A 19,872-nucleotide genomic window follows, 5' to 3' on the forward strand; every position below is an offset into this window, starting at 1 on the left:
GCTGACAGTACAGGCAATGTCTTTCTTGCTCTGTCTTTGAAGTGATGTTACGTTGAGCTGTGTCTCAGAAGAATTAAACCATAGAAGTCATTGTAAACTGTGCCAAAAGATACTCTTGGAGTTTCTAACTTTTATTCCTCATTCCAAATGTTCCTCATCCCTTATTAGGAAATATTTTGAATTCAGTCCTCCCCCCGTGGACTGGAAGGTAATGGCCATCAAGTGTCACCCCATCTCTGTAATTGGGACCATGTCGGCTGAGAAACATGTCCAGTTCATATTTTCTTCGCCCACAGCAGTTATATTCCGCTGTGATAGAGATGGTACATCTTTGTAGATACAGAGAACCTGTCCAAACAATATTGCATTTGCTTACCAATAATATCAGATATTGTTAACAATTTACCTAAACAATCCCATGAGTACTAAGGCAACTAGGAACAATAGTCCCTTGCAGAATATGAGGCAAGAATGCATTATTTTCAAAAAAGACAAATTTTTGTCAATCACATGTAGTTAATGGATTAAGATAATAAACTAAAACCTACTTGAAGTACATGGTTCATTTTAAAATAAGTTCATACTAAGTTCAAGCTAACGAAGACATCAAATTGTGATGACTTTAAAAGCAAAGAAAATGCTGAAACTTCCCAGCTAGCAAACCCCAAACCCTTATCTGGGCAATTAAAACAAATGCGCTTTGAAGTAGACAAACTGACGCCGAGACAGTGGCTGTGACTGTTGTCAGCGGGCTCTGAACTGTTTAATTACCTCACTTAGCAATAATCTGAACTGAAGTCTTTAAACAAAAATAGGAATGGCAAATCATAAAATGTTGCTCCAAACCAACAAAGAATCCTAAAAACAAAGCAGTAGTATCAAAATCTTACACCTGTAGTGGTAGGGACCGTTCAATCAGATGCTAGAGTAGCAGTTGGGGATCCCATCATCTTCCACCTCTGCCCTGATTAAGTCTATGCTGGGTAGGCCCACGAACCAGCCGAGAGAGAGAAATGGATGAGGAAGTCCTGCATTTGGATTAGAAGGGCATCCTGATCCTTGGGATTCCCAGTATTCTGCATAGTGTTACTATGCTCTTGCTTAGCAGCCTACTCCTTGTAGATTCTGAGGTCTCTGTTCTCTACTTTCCGTTTCTAATTCTGTATCTGGATATCTTTTATCAACCTGTTCAGATATGATACATTGAAAGGAGGTGGGACTTGAACCCAGGCCGTCTGGCCTAAAGGTAGGGATCCCTAATAACCTGCTTCACGAAGATTCCTGCCAGTGTCACAGCCATGGCTCAGGAGAGCTCAGCAGAAAGCCTTCCCCATCTTGTTCAGATCTCTGAAAGGAATATCAGGTTCACATTAACAATTGACATTCGTTGTAGAAATATTTGTGGAATGTTAAAACTAAGAAATGTTCTTTTGTGAAAAGTTGTTTTGACAGGTTCTTTGATTCTATGACAAGAGCGTTTGGGTTTTCTCCTCTGCAGAACAACATCCCTCTGTGAATCAACATTACCAACTAAGCCTGTTGGGATGTCATGTTGCAACTGTACAGGCCACTTCTGGAACATTCTGGTCAATTCTGGTCACCCTACTATAGGAAAGATGTTAAAATTGAAAGGGCTCAGAAAAGATTTACAAGGATGATGCCAAGGTTTGAGTTGGGAGAGGTTGAATAGGCTGGGGCTATTTTCCCTGGAACATCGGAGGCTGAGGGGTGACTTATAGAGGTTTATAAAATCATGAGGACATGGATAGGGTAAATAGACACAGTCTTCTTTCCCAGGGTAGGGGAGTCCAAACCTAGAGGAAATAGGTTTAAGGTGAGAGAGGAAAGATCTTAAAGGGACTGGAGGGGCAGGTTTTTCAAACAGAGGGTGGTGCATGTATGGAATGAGCTGCCAGAGGATGTGGTGGAGGCTGGTACAATTACAACGATTAAAAAGCTTCTGGATGGGTACATGAATAAGAAAGGTTTAGAAGGATGTAGCCAAATGCTGGCCAATTGGACTAGATCAGTTTAGAATATCTGGTCAGCACAGATGAGTTGGACTGTTTGGTGAGATTTGTAGTTGTCAGCGCCTGTGTAAAATTCTTGTTGATGTCTCTCTTAAAACTGCCATTTACAACCTTTACAACATTTTCCCGCTGGCCCTTTTGAACCGAGGTACTCGGTTCCAGTGTACTATGCTTTGAGCTGTTAATGAATATTCAGAGCTCTTATCAAATGACAGCATTAAATCAGAGTCACTCCCTGAGTACTAAAGATTATTTTCGGCACTGAAACAGCAAACGCACACAATATGTGCCAGAAATACACTGATGTGCATCACCAATAAACCCACACACATCAAATACATCCGAATGCACAAGCTACAAGTATACACCTATACACCATAAACACACCCAAAACCTTCAATGCATGCAGACACACACACATGCAGACAGACAGACAGACACACATACAGACAGACAGACAGACAGACACACACACACACACACACACACACACACAATTATTGGATGGAGCTCTTAAAGTTAGGGCACTGTGCCTTTAAAGCAGTTATCTGACATTATGGCATGTGATATTCTGGTATAAAGACTCACACTTCCCCTTTAATCGTCTCAATAGAATAGAGTCCATGCAATGCATTGTCAGCTAGCCATGTGTAGTGTCACCATCAGATAACATAGCTGGAACATCAATAAGCACAGAAATCAAATTACATATAAATCTGAGATCTTACAACAGTGTAAATAATGTTGTTAATCAACTTCAAGACATCTGCCTCAATAAGAGCCCAGTCTTCATGGTGTATATTACATGGACTAACATATAGGGAAGCACGAGTCAATAAAGTGTCACGCTGGAAAAAGCACAGCAGATCAGACAGCATTTGAAGAGCAAGAGAGTCAATGTTTCAGGCAAAACCCTTCATCAGGACTGGGGAGGGGGAAGGGGCTGAGAAATAAATAAGGGGAGGGGGTGTGGCTAGAGGAAAGGTATGTGGGATGCACCAGCTATTACTGGTCTACAAGTGCACACAGAGCTAATATTGTTATGACCAGCAAGGTAAGATATTAATCAATTATAATGCCAAAGATTCCAGAATACAAATCAGTTCCGTTCACAAATATCCACTCCCTCCTACCGCTTACATTCAGTAGCCGGTGTGCACAAGATACATTGCAAAAATTCACCAAAGATTCTCAGACAGCATGTTCCAAACCTACAACCGCTTCCATGTATAAAGGACAAAAATCAGCAGATGCGTGGAAACACCACCACCTGCAAGTGCCTCTCCAAGACACTCACCATCCTGACTTGGAAATATATTGCTAATCCTTCACTGTTGCTGGGTCAAAATCCTGGAACTCCTCCCAAACAGCATTCTGGGTCTCCCTACACCACATGGACTGAAGTGGTTCAAGAAACAAAGTCAAACGTAATGCTGATTGATGCGTCCCCTTTTACCTATGTTTTGAAGAAATGTGGCACTATATGTGTCTATTAAGGTTTAATATGTTTAAATTTCACACAAAAGAAATGTTAACATAAGATTCCTAATCCAGAAGACCTTAATCCCAAGTTTTTAGTGTCAAGCACTTTTCAAGTTAAGGGTAGACATTGATCCATACATCTTTCCTTAGAATGTAAAGAATGGACAACTTTTAGAACATCAGGTAGAGAACTAGTGTACTGGCATACACTGAATGCTGTCCATGCCTTTTGAGACTTATCTCTTGAATACAGGAAAGGCTTCAGCTTTTCTGACCATAAGATTTAAGAACAGAGTTAGGCCATCCGGCCCATCAAGTCTGCTTGGCCGTTTGATATTTTCTCAACCTTAGTCCCCTGCCTTCTCTCCATAACCCTTGATCCCCTTGCCAGTTCAAGAACCTGATAGTGTTTATGTGATGTCTCAGACTGACCACACATACTGCCTGACTGTAAGCTATAACATTGCAGTTATCTCTTGAACTTTGTTGACGTAAGTGCGTGCCACGGATGGGATTGGGAAATGTTTTTGATGTAATTGCTTGGTTGGCTCTTGTTCACATGTTGTGGAACATTGTGTTGCAGTTCAGGTTTCTCCCAAAGCACTTGCATTTTCTGCCCATTTTAGGTCAATATCCTCTTGTAGAACATAGCTCTCACCTGTCTCAAAGTACAATCTCAGTGGATCACACCATGCACGTCCTGTTGAAGATTTGGATATTCCATTCACCATGCAGATGACTGCAATCCTTGTTGCAAACTCATGTAAATACGGCCATAATTCTTCCGAGCTTGCATTCTTCACCTAGTAGTGCAATGATGGTACATTCTTTAGGTTTGTCTCGAAGTGCCTTTACGAAGGATTTGATGAGTTTAGATGCTTTTCAGTAAGTAAGCTTTGTGAAACCATATTTTGTACCTTTGGACCAACTTTCATCTATGAATTGATCAACTGTTTCACCTGGCTGTTAGAAAGCTGACATGAACTTGAGCCTGCGTGTCTTGAAGTTGGATTGAACCTTAAGCTTGCTTACTAAACACTGCAACAGTCTGTCAGCATCTATGCAGGCATCAAAAGGGAAACAGGGGAAGATTTTATTCTTTGCAATGTTCTGTTTCCCAAAGCAGTAACAAGGTAGACTGCCTGTCTTTCTTTATCAGCCATTTGTTGATCAATAAAATAACGATTCATTCTTTCTTTCAATTACTGAAATTCTGCCGGAATGTTAATGTAGTTCCAGTCCATGTTCAGATGTTTTGTTTCCATCATTACTGTGTAGGTTTGTACTGCCTGAAAATGCCATTTTACAGAATCTGTATTGTGGTGTAATTCTTCCCTTGTTTTTGTGGCCTCTCTTTGTTGCTGCTTCACATGTTGCTGCTGTTTCACTTTTATAAATAAAGTTGAGCAATGCTGCCATGTGCTGTTCATGCCAAAAGATGTTTTGGAGTGACATTAAGCAACATTTGTTTCTGCTTTTGCGTTTTTTATTGAAGTGAACAAAATAGCAGAGTAAGACCGATGGCTGTGCACATATAAGGCCTTAACCGTATGCAGAATGATTTTCTCCAGTGGTCGGACTGTATTTAGTTTTAGTATCACATTAAAAAAAATCAGGGCTGTTTTGGGCCTCTTTACATTGAAAAAAAATCAGCTACACCACGGCCTATCTTTTAAAGAGTGAGTTTACTAATACGCCTTCCTCTTTTGTGATTCAGTGTTTCAGTGCTGGTTGTTAGATGTGAACTTCAGCTCAAAATCAGGTGAGTGATGACAGACAGTGAAGAAAAGAACTCTTCACAAACTCCACTGCTGTTATCACCTGTACAACCTTTAGCACCAATCTGTTATGACAAACTCTCAGTATCAACTTACTGGCACCAGTTTCCAGTGCCCACTTGCTGCCACCGTGATATGATTTTGTCAGTGTGGTATGGTCTGAGTACTTTCCTATATGTCAGCCCATGTCATATGTACCAAAAGAACTAGATCCTTGTTGAGACAAGAGACTTGAAGTTTATTACCAACCCTAACCAAGTACATTGACGTGATATTGCAAATTTATATACTGTCTAGTTTCAATGCTTACTTAGACTTCTGTTGTATTATAGACAGAGCTAACTGGTTGATGGTACTAAACTGTATTGTATTGCTCTGGACTGTATATACTAAAGTATCAAATGCCATGATATCATCTAGCTGTCTTAAGGTACCTTTCTGAGATCTGTGAAGGGCTTTTGCCCGAAACGTCGATTTCGAAGCTTTTCGGATGCTGCCTGAATTGCTGTGCTCTTCCAGCACCACTGATCCAGTTCAGGAAAACAGTTTGCCACCGTCTTCTCCAGGGCTGTTAGGACTTGGATGATAAATGCCACTTTTGGGCAGTGTCATCCATATCCCATTAATGACTAAGTAAAAAAACAATCATAAATGCAACTGAACGCACTTCTTATACACACCACAAACACACTCCATATCTCTTTTCTATTTCACAGAGGTGACTAAATAATTGACACTATGCATGAATCTGTAGCCTGAGCTGTTACATTATAGAATTGTTGAAATTAATGGAATCCAACCAAGGATGTGACCATACAAATACTATCCCAAATAAGGAAACTGAAGTCTACATCTCCTTTATTATTTTTGGAGCAGATGCTGCTGTAAAAGCAGTGATGCTTGAGGCAGGTTTTACCATTTGCTTCCATTCATAGCGGAGCGCTCTCAGGGCTGAATTATTTCTTTCTGCACATAGATTCTTCTCATTGGACCTTGGCAAATGTGTTGCACAGAAATTGCGATTGTTCATTTTGTCTGTAGAAGCCAGTAGTGACATGAATACAGTACTCCATTAAAATTAGGCTTTGTTTGTGTACGATGTAAGAGAACATGTCATACATTTTTTTCCCTCCAAAACAGGAATTTGGAGGTAATGAGTGTATCTTGTTTGCAGTCAAACATCATCTCGTATACTTGTTAGATAATAGTCTGAATGATCACAAACAGACAATTGCCATTTCTATGCCCCCATTATACTCATGTCTTCCAGTCACTGTGAAGGAGCTTCAGATGTTCATCAAGGAATTGACCAATAGATTTAGACAGTACATTTGGATCGGCTCAGGCTTGGAGGGCCGTAGGGCCTGTTCCTGGGCTGTAAATTTTCTTTATTCTTTGTTCTAAGATGGCGTTGTGACCTGATAGCCAGGCTGCTGATAAAGTAAGAATCATAAGTGGTTTCCCATCTCTTGACTACATTTGGACAGGGTGCAATGCATTTTGAGCTGCCAGCAACACCATATTCCAAAGCTCATGGACCTTCCTGTGTTCTCATTGCTGAGTATTTCTCACCCCTATAGTGTCCCGGAAGTTAGATCTGTCTGTTTAGAACACCAGTGTTATTTGTCAACATTGTCCGCAGATCATCCCGACTTCAGTGCCACTTGTCCAATTTGTAGATAAATTAAATTGAGAAAGTATTTCACGTTGTGTTCAAAGCATATGCTGCAGCAAATTATCATGAGGTAAAAGTGCCTCATTTATGATTTGGAATACATTGATCTAGAAGTCATTTCAACTGTTTCAAGAAAGAATTTGATATTTTATTTAAAAGGAATCTGTTGTAGCAGAGAGGGACACATTGGGCTGTGGCACATTGGCCACTAAGATCTAACCAACCTCTTCTAGCCAAGCTTGATGTCTAAATTAGTGCTGTTCTCTTCAGAGTTTCTACATTATCATATGACCATGCCATCATCATTGTCGCAGCCTTGTATGTACATGTACAAGAGTTAACCCTTTACCCTACATAAGAGACAGGACTTCAGTTGAATATGTTAGAAGGGGACAAAAGAAAACCTTGTTGGCTTCAGTAAATCACTTCAATATTGATTTAAATTCACACTGGGGACAAGGTACTGTGCGTTATTTGAAAGCTACTCAGTGAGCAGGACTTACTCCTCCCTGGAAAGGCTGAGGATGTTGTGGGAACGGCAAATAATGGGACAAATGGTCATCAGAGAGATACCTGCCCCCTTCACACTGCCCCAGGAGTTAGGTTCTACACTGGAAGGTCCACAGGTGATCTTCCTGACTTGCCACTAATTAATGCCTTAAATTATCAATTCAACCGCTGAGAGCCACCCTGGCAGCTGAGAGAGATGGCTGGTTTCCGACAGGAAATGGGCAGTGTGCCTGCTGCGTTGGGGGATCCAAGACTCCATTTTGCCCATCTGCCATCAATACAGGTAAGGCACGGGTCTCTTCCCGCTGATCCCAGTCATCATGGCTACGGCCCAAGCCTCTGACCAATCACTACAGCTCCCAATGGCTTCTTGCCCATGGCTCTCAATAGGCTGAGAAACCTGTCAGGTCATGCTTAAGTGCACGATTGGCATTTGGTATGGCAAGATAAGAGTTCCTCACTTTTAAAGGCACCAGCCCCAGCTCATGTCTGTGGAAACTGAAGCCCTAAGTGCTAACCATCCCTCTCCAAAATGTTTATACCTCTCTCCTATTTTCTCCTCCTTTAATGCATTCTTTGATTCCAAGGTCTTGTCTATTCCAATGTCTTTTACATTGGTCAGTCAAATTTATTTGAAAACTTTTGATTAAAGGAATTGGGGCATTTCTTGACATTAAAGACTTATAAACGATCGAAGGTGAAGAAAATGAAAAGTTATATCCTTATTTTCCTAAAGTGTCTAGCAGTTTCCTATTTCAATCCCAGTGCCCAGGAATTACAAACATCAATTAAACAGTCAGAGAAAGACATTGAAACAATAAATCCCCATAACAATGTTCATTACGCAACACTGCCTATCAAAATATTTATTGGAAGTCGTTAGCTATTCATAATATAATAATAGTTCTGAGTAATCATCTTCAAAAGATTGTTAACTTTATGATTACCAACTACAAGTATACATAATTCCAAGTATTTTGATTACCTATTTATAAACATGCATATTTATCTCTGCTTTTGAGTGTACATTAATGCATGTTCAATTTATTCACAAACTTTTTGACTTCACTCCACTGTCTGATCTTTATTTGATTACTGCTGTCGTTTAATATTCTACCCTTATATAATCACTGACTGGAAGTGCTTTGGAAGTGTCTTACACACAAGCCTGCATAGCTATGTCATTTTGTCAGATGGTTTTACATCTCAGGTCGCTCTGTGTCACAGATGTGTGTCACACACCAAGCTCTGAAATGTGTTGGATTTTCTAAATATTTCCATCAGTATCTCTTTGTGAGTAGTACATTTTCATGACAGCAAACAAAAACAAAATATTTTCTTCAAAGTTAAACGGAACAAAATTCTTCCTTTAGGCGTGGTGTGACTTTGGGAACTCCAAAATCAATTCAATGGATTTATTAGTTCCGTAATTTTTCCACTCCACTCACGGTTGCATGTATGTTAGACCAGAGGTCAGAACTTCATCAGCATGGAAAGTTCAGAAGACTGAAAGGAAGAAAAAAGCGGCAAATTGGTGAATTACTCGTGTGTCAGAGGCTGATTCTTCCTCAGTTTCTCAAAATGACGCTCGTAGCTCACTGAGAAATGTAAATAATTTTAAAATGGAGTTCAGTCTTCCCTATTGATTGTGTGCTGAAGAGGAATTGGAGAGGGAGAAATATAGAAAATAGGAGCAGGAGTAGGCCGTTCAGCCCTTTGAGCTTGCTCTGTTATTCATCATGCTCATGGCAGATCATCCAACTCAATAGCCCTGAACATGCTTTAACCTCATACCCTTTGATCCTTTTATCCTCAAAGTGCTATATCCAACTCTTTCCAAAAATTGAGGGAAGAAGGATTAGGTATGAGGAGATTGTGATGTTCAGTGGTTACAGCCCATTGCTCACCAGAATTGGGGATTCCATTAGTTGGCCAGCACCATCTTGTCCATTGAGGTCAAGATTTGGAAACACTACCCGTGCCCTTGAGCTAATTCCCATTGCCTTCTGGGGTGAGGCACCTTGTTGTGCACAAGAGAGCAAAGTGAGTGAGTGTGATTCAGTGTCTCACATCAAGGGGGCAGCCTGGAGAGTCTTCCTACAATCATGTCCCAGAATGAGATCAACATCTTTTCAAGAGGATACAAGGAGCAATTTATTCTTGGGCTGAGGGGTTGTACTGTAAATAAATTGAAGGGTAAAAAAGTGCACTTTGAATAATGAACAACCTCTGCATTTTTTAAACTGCCATCACTTTTCAATTGAAAGTTTACCATCAGCATTTAATATATTTCCTCGGCAAAACCAGCTATAGGAAGGATGTTGTGAAACTTGAAAGGGTTCAGAAAAGATTTACAAGGACGTTGCCAGGGTTGGAGGGTTTAAGCAAAGAGAGATGCGGAACAGGCTGGGGCTATTTTCCCTAGAGCATCAGAGGCTGAGGAGTGACCTTATAGAGGTTTATAAAATCATGAGGGGCATGGATAGGGTAAATAGACAAGGTCTTTTCCCCAGGGTGGGGGAGTCCAAAACTAGAGGACATAGGTTTAGGGTGAGAGGGGAAAGACTTAAAACGGACTTAAGGGGCAACCTTTTCACGCAGAGGGTGGTGCGTGTATGGAATGAGGTGCCAGAGGAAGTGATGGACGCTGGTACAATTACAACATTTAAACAGCTTCTGGACGGGTACATGAATAGGAAGGATTTAGAGGAATATGGGCCAAATGCTGGCAAATGGGATTAGATTAATTTAGGATATCTGGTCGGTATGGACAAGTTGGACCGAAGGGTTGGTTTCTGTGTTGTACATCTCTATGACTCTATCATTAGGGCAACATGCACAATTATGAAAGATTACTTTATAATATTCTCTCTTTCAAAGTAAATTAGTGGTGCCTAGAGTTAGGTTTTTGTTTTGTAAGTTTCTGCAGATGTGAGATTTTTCTTTGCATGATGAAAGTCAAATGCTGGATCCCGGTGCGAAAGTTAAGTATGAATTGTTGGGGTCAGTTACCTTTGTCCAAAGCAAGTGGTGGGGAACAGGCTCCAAGTGACAGCCTTGCTGCTGTGCTAACGGACTTGGGCAGAGTAAACAGGGAGAAACGCATGAAAGGATCGCAAACACGAGGTTAAAAGTAATTGACAAAATTAGGAGAAGTGATATGAGGGTAAAAGATCCTTTCTCATGCAGCAAATGGATAGCATTTGGAATGTACTGCCTGAAAGTGTGGTAGAGGCAGATTCAATTGAGCATTCAAAAGGGACATTAAAATTAAACAAAGAATCGTAGATGCTACACATCTGAGAGAAAAAGCCAAAACTGCTGCCGACACACAGCATTTCTGGGGTAATGGCAAAGTTGGTGTTTTAAAATATTAACCCTGAGTTTTCACCACAAATGCTACCAGATCTGCTGAGATTCTCCAGCAATTTCTGTTTTTGAGTCCAAGGGAGTTATTCTGGTACTTGAAAAGGAACAATGTACAGAGTTGCAAGGTGGCACAGTGGCTGAGTGGCTAGCACTACTGCCTCACACCACCAGAGACCTGGGTTCAGTTCCAGCCTTGAGCTACTATCTGTGTGAAATTTGAGGAATGACATTCTGGCTATTGAGGGAGTGCAGCGTAGGTTCATGAGGTCAATTCCTGGAATGGCGAGACTATCTTATGTTGAAAGATTGGAGCAACTGGCTTGTATACCCTTGAGTTTAGAAGACTGAGAGGGGATCTGATTGAGACGTATAAGATTATTAAAGGATTGGACACTCTGGAGGCAGGAAACATGTTTCCGCTGATGGGTGAGTCCCGAACCAGAGAACACAGCTTAAAAATAAGGGGTAGGCCATTTAGGACAGAGATGAGGAGAAATTTCTTCACCCAGAGAATGGTGGAATGATTTGCTCCAGAGGACAGTGGAGGCCCAGTCTCTGGATTCGTTTAAGAAAGAGTTGGATAGAGCTCTCAAGGTAGTGGAATCGAGGGTTATGGAGATAAGGCAGGAACAGGATACTGATTAAGGATGATCAGCCATGATCATATTGAATGGTGGTGCAGACTCGAAGGGCAGAATGGCCTACTCCTGCATCTATTGTCTATTGTCATTCTCCCTGTGTCTGTAGGGCTTTGTCCAGCTGCTCTGATGTCTTCCCATAGTCCAAGGCTGTGCAGGTTAGGTGGATTGACCATGGGAAATGCAGGGTTACAAGGATGTGGTAAGAGGGGTGGGTCTGGATGGGATGCTTTTTGGAGAGCCAGTTTGGAGTCGATAGGTTGCTTCTACACTGTAGGGATCCTATACAGGAGAATGGCATTAAGTGAATTGCTTAGTTGGAGAGCTAGTATGAAACATGATGGAACAAGGGGTCATCTTCTATACTGTGATATTTCTGTGATTTTGTATTCACTGCCTTAATATGTAAATTGAGATCCCATAGCATGAAAAGGACCCTCATTGTTTTTCAGGTTAAGTCACAAAACTGGCAACGTCAGGATATGGAATCAGTTTTCCAGGAATTACAAGTTCAGAGCAAGCAGGGAGAGTCCTTGGAGATCAGATATCCAATTATACAGATTATTTCTTTGGAGAAGTCATTGGAATATGTGAACTTTTAATCCATCTCTTCTCCCTTCTTTGGATTTTTGGGGCATAGCTACTTTCTAATTATTCCACATCTCTGGAGAAGGTGAGATTTGAACCCAGATCTCCCAGCTCAGTGGAATGACACTACCACTAAAGCCTTGAAATAAGTGCAACGAAAGCATTTCCCTTTCACAGGTTTCAACATTTAAGCTTTTTTAAATCTTTCTCTCAGTCATTGCTTGGACCGTTGGTGGAGTGAGTAGCTAACTGGCCCTTTCATTATCAATATGACAAAGATAAGTGGAAAAAGGGTGGAACCAATGTTCATCTCAAGTTGCAATCAACCTGCTCAGAGATGTTATGATATTTTTCTGTGACAGGTAGGACTTGACCCCAGGCCTCCTGGCTTAGAGGTGGATACATTGCCACTGTTCCATGAGAGCTCTTTCCAATTAGCTGAATGTTTTAGTTTAAATGTCTAATACCTGGACAGGGTATCCTGAAAACTTTTTTTTTGCGAAAAATAACATTTTCTTTGTATTTGTCATGATGTGGAGGTGCAGGTGTCGGACTGGGGTGGACAAGGTCAGAAGTCCAGGTTATAGTCCAACAGGTTTATTTGAAACCACATGCTTTCGGAGCGCGTCTCCCTCTTCAGGGTGAAGTGTTCACCCGACGAAGGAGCAGCACTCAGAAAGCTTGGACTATAACCTGGTGTCATGTGACTTCTGACTTCATATTTGTCAAATTCCACTGAAGGTTTTGAATGCTTCGCTTGCAAACTGAGACCATAAACCTTATTAAAGTCAGCAGATCAGTTACTGAAATATATATAAATGAAGCAATGCTGAACTGAACTAATGAACTTTGAAAAGCCCTTTAAGTTAGAACTATCATTGTGAGTTAGGTTTTCAAGTTTTTGATAAACTTGTAATATATTAGAAATGTGCATGAAGCCACCATCTGATTAAAAACATCTTGAAGCCTCCACAACCCAATCAATCAACTGATGCAAGAGATGCCACCAAGCCATGAATGTTAAGTCTTGTCAAACTAAGGATGCCCTCAGTATGTCCTGTGGTGTGCTCTTGTTGCCATGTGCTGTGCATCCTAGAATTACATAAAGCACAAAAACAGGCTGTTGTGCCACATGGTTCATTCTAGCATTGTGCTCCACATGAATGGGGATATGACAGTCTATTATTGCTAGACTACTAATCCAGAGACCCAGGTACTCTGGTGCAACAGTGGATATTCAGTTCAATAAAAATCTGGAATCAAGAGCCAAAATGATGACCATAAGACTGATTGTTTGTACAAAGTCCCATCTGGTTCACTTATGGGAAGGAAATCTGCCACCCTTACCTGATCTGGCCATTATGTGACTCCAGACCTATAGCAATGTGGTTGACTCTGAACTGTCCTCTGTGCATTTGGGATGGGCAATAAATGCTGGCTTGGCCAGTGATGCCGCATGAAATGAATGAATTTTTAAAAAATGAACCTTTTCAAATCCTTCCGTACACCACACCATCAGTTTGATAATAAACCTGCTGGCAACCTCTTTAAAGTTTGCAAACATCAGTGATAAGGTTCATGGTTCTTCCAGCAGAAATTTGAAGATCACTTGATGCCAGTTGTATAACTGAAGACTGGTCAAACTAGCAAAACCACAAAAGAAATTCATATGATTCAAAAATATAGGATGAGCTGAAAGAAGTGGATCTCAGGAACCCACTAATAAATACTTTAAGTGATTTTTTTAAAGGGGAATACTGCTGGTAGGAGGTGGTATGTCAGCAAGTGAATACAAACAATAAAGGTTTACCATCGGCATGGACGCGTCAGGCCATTACAGATCTCACCCACTGGTCAGCAAACTGGGGAGAAGCCTTTGTCACTTCCAATGTAAGATCCAACAGAATGTGACAAAATAGTGGAATGGGGGCATGGAGCTTGGGGAGGGCGGAGGTGTAGTTGAGAAAGGTGTATGAGAGACCTCACAAGCAGTGGTGGAGGTGAAGAGAGCGCTTACAGAAACCGTACCCTGCCCAATGCCACTCCCCTTCGATCAGACGCAGGGGAACCCCTCCCCTCAACTCCCCAGGTAGTAACAGTCCCATTTCATCCCTGAGCCTCCATAAAATTACATTGGGTTCAGTATAATGAGGCCAGTCAATGTTCTGCAGGCAGCAGCTAAGAATCCTGGGTCAGCTCCTCTGCCCTACATCTTAATCAGGGGAGGTTTTTGCCTGCAGCAGGAGGCTAATGTAGGCTCTCTCTACCATGTTGGCATCTGAGAGTGGCTGCATTAAACCTATCCCTGATGTTGTCTTCTGTCTCACAGTCTATATCGCAGTAAGCCTTTAAGAGACGTGCTTATGCTATTATCACTGTATCACAACACGCGAACTAAGGAGACAAAGGTCTCATATTCCAGCTTCCCTTAGCTCACTAGAACCATGACACTTTACCGGGAGCTTGCTACTCTGTTACAATCTTGTAGCTTAAAATAGCCCACACACCTGCGTGCCTGAGAAATTTGCACATAACAGTTATTTGTAATAAATACTTTTACATAGTTAAAAAATCACACAACACCAGGTTATTGTCCAACAGGTTTATTTGGAAGCACTAGTTTTCGGAGCACTGCTCCTTCATCAGGTGGTTGGAGCAGTGCTCCGAAAGCTAGTGCTTCCAAATGCACCTGTTGGACTATAACCTGGTGTTGTGTGATTTTTAACTTTGTACACCCCAGTCCAACACCGGCACCTCCAAATCGTTCTTATACATAAGCCATTTGCAGTAAACGTCTGTTGGATTCTGCAAGCCCACAATATCCCTATCCAATTTCTTATGTTACGAGAGATGTCAAAGCATGAGGCAAAACACTCAGATGGGGATAAACTCATTCTGATTTATAACCCAACTGTGTCCCAGATTAATCTCAAGTTCTTGTGTGGTGCTTAATAATGCTGTAGAGTTGGGGTTCAATCCCCATTTGGGTTTTGGGCTTGCCTCTTTTACTTGGCCCTTGTGACACTACAGTGTAGAGATGTGTGGGGAGCCATTATTAACAACATTCACTTACTGTGGGTGTTAGATGAAGAGACAAAGCTAACATCAGTTGAGTTTGTGGTAGTGATGATATATCAGCATTGTTGATGGAGGGACAGAGAGAACCATGAACCATTTCTGCTAATTAAGTGCAATGATCAACTCTGGACAGAATTCGACTTGTGAGGGTGAAGCCAACCAATTGATCCCCCAACTTACTATTAGCAATTCTTTGTTCATTCCTTAGCTGCCTTCCAAACTGCACTGTTGATGCACCTCTCCCTCACTTCTGCCATGGAGTGCAGCGGTTCAAGGAGGCACATTCAGCAGATGCACTTGGGAAATGAAAAGCAATGAACTGAATCCATTAGTTAAAAAAACTTAAGTAACTTACTTTTGTGAATTACAATGAATGATCATTGAAATGATTGAGGAGTTTGAAGTAAAAATGATGAATCTGAAGGTGTGTTTGTTTCTCTTCTTGTTGCCAGGATGCCCTGGGGTTTGGGATAATGTTACCTGCTGGATGCCGGCCGAGGTTGGAGAAACAGTCATCATGCCCTGTCCAAGATCGCTTGGTTTCATCAATAAACCAGGTCTTTATTCTTTCCACATTGTTTGTTGATTTGATTTATTATTGTCACATTTCCTGAAGGTAAAGTGAAAAGTTTTGTTTTGCATCCAGTACAGGCAGAGTATAACACACCAAGCTAATAGTGTGATTGAACAGAGCGAGGCATTCAATGTTATGTCTGCAGAGAAATTGCACGAAAAGCAAGATCAACATTAGATTTGAAATTTGAGAGGGTCATTCAGAAGTCTAATAACAACAGGGAAGAAGTGTGGTACATGTGGTTAAGCGTGTGTATCTTCTGCCTGATGGAAGAGGTTGGGAGGTATTAAAACGGGCTGAGAGGGGTCTTTGATGATGTTGGCTGATTTTCCACGTCATAGAGAAGTATAGATGGAGTCAATGAACGGAAGGTTGGCTTGAGGGATGTCCTCGGCTGTGGACATACCCTTCTGCAGTTTCTTACAATCCCGGGCAGAGAAGCTGCTATACCAGGCTGTGATACATCCAGATAGAATGCTTTCTATGGTGCAACCAAAGAAGTTGGTCCTAGTTGGCTAAATGTCCTTAGCCACCTGAGAAAGACGAGGTGGTGAAAGATCTGGTGTTGTCAGGGCTGAGATCCTTAAGAATTTGATTGTGGGTGGGGGTAAGGGATTCTCTATGGGTTGTACAAGGCATTTTGTGAGTGTTGAAAATGTGTTGCTGGAAAAGCGCAGCAGGTCAGGCAGCATCCAAGGAGCAAGAGAATCGACATTTCGGGCATGAGCCCTTTTTCAGGAAGGGCTCATGCCCGAAACATCGATTCTCCTGCTCCTTGGATGCTGCCTGACCTGCTGCGCTTTTCCAGCAACACGTTTTCAGCTCTGATCTCCAGCATCTGCAGTCCTCACTTTCTCCTAGAAATGTTTTTGAGTGTTCATAGAATCCCTACAGTGTGGAAAGAGGGTGTTCGGACCATCGGGTCTGCACTGACCCTCCAAAGAGCATCCCACCTAACCTCTACCCTACCCCCACATTTAGTATGGCCAATCCACCTGACCTGCACAGCTTTGGACAGTGGGAGGAAACCTGAGCGCCCAGAGGAAACCCACGCAGACACGGGGAGAATGTGCAAACTCCACACAGATAGTCACCCGAGGGTGGAATCAAACCTGGGTTAGTGGCGCTGTGAGGCCGCAGTACTAACCACTGAGCCACTATGTCACCCTTCAAAGTGAGAGACCACAACTGCCCAGCCACCCTGGTTTGCAGGGCAGCTGCCAGTTTTTACAATGGACTCCTCACCTGGGGAACTGCAACCTGCCCATACCAGCCTTGGTTCAAATATGGAAAAAAAGAGCTGAATTACAGAGGTGAGGTGAGAGTGAACAGCCATTGATATCAAGGCTGCACTTGACTGAGTGTGGCATCAAGCAGCCCAGGAAAAACTGGAATCAATGGGTATGCTGGTTGGAGTCATACCTGACACATCAGAAGATGGTTGTGGTTGTTTGAGGTTAGTCATTTCAGCTCGAGGACATCTCTGCAGGAGTTCCTCAGGGTAGTATCATTGGTTCAACCATCTTCAGCTACTTCATCAATGACCTTCCCTCCATCATAAGGTCAAAAGTGGGGATGTTCACCAATGATTGCACAATGTTCAGAACTACTTGCGATTCCTCAGACACTGAAGCAGTCCGTGTCCAAATACAACAAGATCTGGACAATATTCAGCCTTGAGCTGACAAGTGGCAAGTAACATTTGCACCACACAAATGCCAGGCAATGACCATCACCAAAAAGAAATAATCTAACCACCGTTCCTTGGCATTCAGTGGTGTTACCATCACTGAATCCCCACTGTCAACATTGTGGGGATGTTGATAACAAATTGAGGTATTGATTTGGTGATTGAATACAGTCTCATGGAAGAGATTGAGAAAGATATCCTAGAACAAATTGGACTCATGGACTCAGTGTGTCAAAGAGCTACTGACGTATGAAGTGATCTTCACAGGGCAACCAAGTTTACAGGTACTAAGTACAAACTCATTAGTCGACAAACTCCGCAATGAATTTTGCAAGGCATGTGGCAGAAAAGTGCACTGGGGCAAAGGCTGAGGCAGCTACAAAGATATGCACTGATCCAAATGGACCTTGGACAATCATATCTTCCACTTATTATAAAAGATTGTCCGTTATCCCAGCAGATGCCTATCGATGAAGCGACTGGCAAGCCAGATTCTGATGATGTATACTACAAGGTACATGTCCACGAATGTAAAACGATCAGTCTACAATGGGTTCACCAATTCCATGACAAGGATCAATAGTACTGGAGTACAAGTACAGACCCTCTACCTGGATGAGGTAGATGCTTTAGATCATGGATACTGCTGGGCCTGCATTCACAGGTATAGCACCATGTAGTGACCAAAGATAGCAATAAAAACTGAAACCGACAAGTGGATGATCCCTGTCAGCCTCCTCCCGGGATCCCCAGCATGGTAGATGTCTTCATCCATTTTTCTTTCCTTTCATTCATTCACAGAATGTGGATGTTGCTGGCTTAGCCAACATTTGTTGCCTGTCCTTACTTTCCTAGAGGGCGGTGAAGAGTCAACCACTTGATATCATAGCATTTGGTTGGCACCACATCCACAAACATTCACTTTCTCCAACAATGATGCTCAGTAGCAGTAGTGTGGACTATCTACAAGATGTATTGCAGAAATTCACCAGGTTTCCTTGGTAGCATCTTTCTGACCCACAGGCTCTGTCATCTCAAAGGACAAGGGCAGCAGATACCTTGGAACACAGTCACCTGCAATTTCTTTACTAAGCCACTCATCCTGACTTGGAAATATCTTGCGGTTCCTTCACAGGATTTTGTATTTGTCAAAATCCTGGAATTCCCTCCCTAACAGCATTGTACTACAACTTTCTCAAGGGCAATTAGGGACAGGCAAGAAATGCTGGCATGACCAGCCAAGCTAATATCCCATAAGTGAACAAAAAAGGGCATTCAAGAAACACATTCAGAACTGAATATCAAAGAAGAACAAGCCACCTCACTTTCCTCTGAATTAGTTGAGCTAACATCCTCAACTGCCTGGCATAGAGGGAAAAATTAAATGTTAAGAGAAAAATGCTAAACATCTAGATCAGGAAAACCAAATGTTAAAAAAAAGCATGAGATGTTGAAGTCTTTAGAAGATGCCTCCACTCACCTCACAAAGAGGAACGAAGAGATGAACGAGAAAGAAATGAAGCTGGCAGTGTGTCATCAATCCAATGAAAAGAATGTCCTTTTACAGACAGATCTGGACCATGCCACACATGAAACAGATCAAGCTCAGCAGGGACAGCTACAGAAACATTGGCCTGAGCTGAAAGCCATGCTGGAGAAAGTGACAGACCTACAAAAACAGGGGGAGATATGTCATACATAAAACAAGGAGCTGCAAATCACTTAAGACTTTCAGAAATAAATGCCAACACTGACTCTGCCAGTCAGGACGTCGGTAAAACTAAACAACCACTGAAGCAGCCATTGGGCTAGGCTTCAAAGTGAACAAAACAAAACTAAAGAGAAAATCTGAAGCACACAGAGAAACTACATTGTGCCAATGGAAGGCTAATACTTTGATGGAATTAGAAGAATCCAGCATTTATAACCAGAAGCTTCAAAATGTTCTGGAAGCTCTTCAGGAACAAAATATTAAATGTTAAGTAGAGTTAAGTAGAGTTGAACCACAGCTTGAGGAGTGAGAGGAGTCAGGGGCTAATCTGGAGCAAAACCTGACTGAAGAACACCAGGAAAAGCAAATTCTGGCAAAACAAAACACCGTGCAGTCCATGATCTATAAACTTGACAACACAAAGAGTAATGACAGAAAATATCGTTGGTGATTATGGAAATCAACAGCACTTTGAGACAAATTCAGTAGATTTGGATTTCAGCAAGTTACCTACATGTAATAGAGACTCACAAGCAGACCATTCATTTATTGTTTTTTTTTAAATTCATTCACTGGATGTGGGTGTTGCTGGCTGGGCCAGGATTTATTGCCCGTCTCTAATTGCCCAGAGAGCAGTTAAGAGTTAATCATACTGCTGTGGGTCTGGAGTCACATGTAGACCGGACCAGTTAATGGTGGCAGTTTCCTTCCCTCAAGGACATTATTGAACCAGATGGGTTTTTCCAACC

General features: G+C 41.9%; 1 protein-coding gene across 1 annotated transcript in view; it reads left to right on the plus strand.

Annotated features, from left to right (window-relative positions):
- The window catches only part of vipr2 (vasoactive intestinal peptide receptor 2), a 126,719-nt gene that overhangs the window by 9,481 nt on the left and 97,366 nt on the right, over positions 1–19,872 (plus strand). The window contains exon 3 of the mRNA XM_043690682.2: positions 15,601–15,705. Within this exon, the coding sequence (XP_043546617.1) occupies positions 15,601–15,705 (105 nt within the window). The remainder of the gene's footprint in view (positions 1–15,600; positions 15,706–19,872) is intronic.

Source organism: Chiloscyllium plagiosum, unplaced genomic scaffold, assembly GCF_037043375.1.
Source record: "Chiloscyllium plagiosum isolate Xiang-an unplaced genomic scaffold, Cpla_swu_hap1 HiC_scaffold_5, whole genome shotgun sequence".
In the NCBI taxonomy this organism is placed as follows: Eukaryota; Metazoa; Chordata; class Chondrichthyes; order Orectolobiformes; family Hemiscylliidae; genus Chiloscyllium; species Chiloscyllium plagiosum.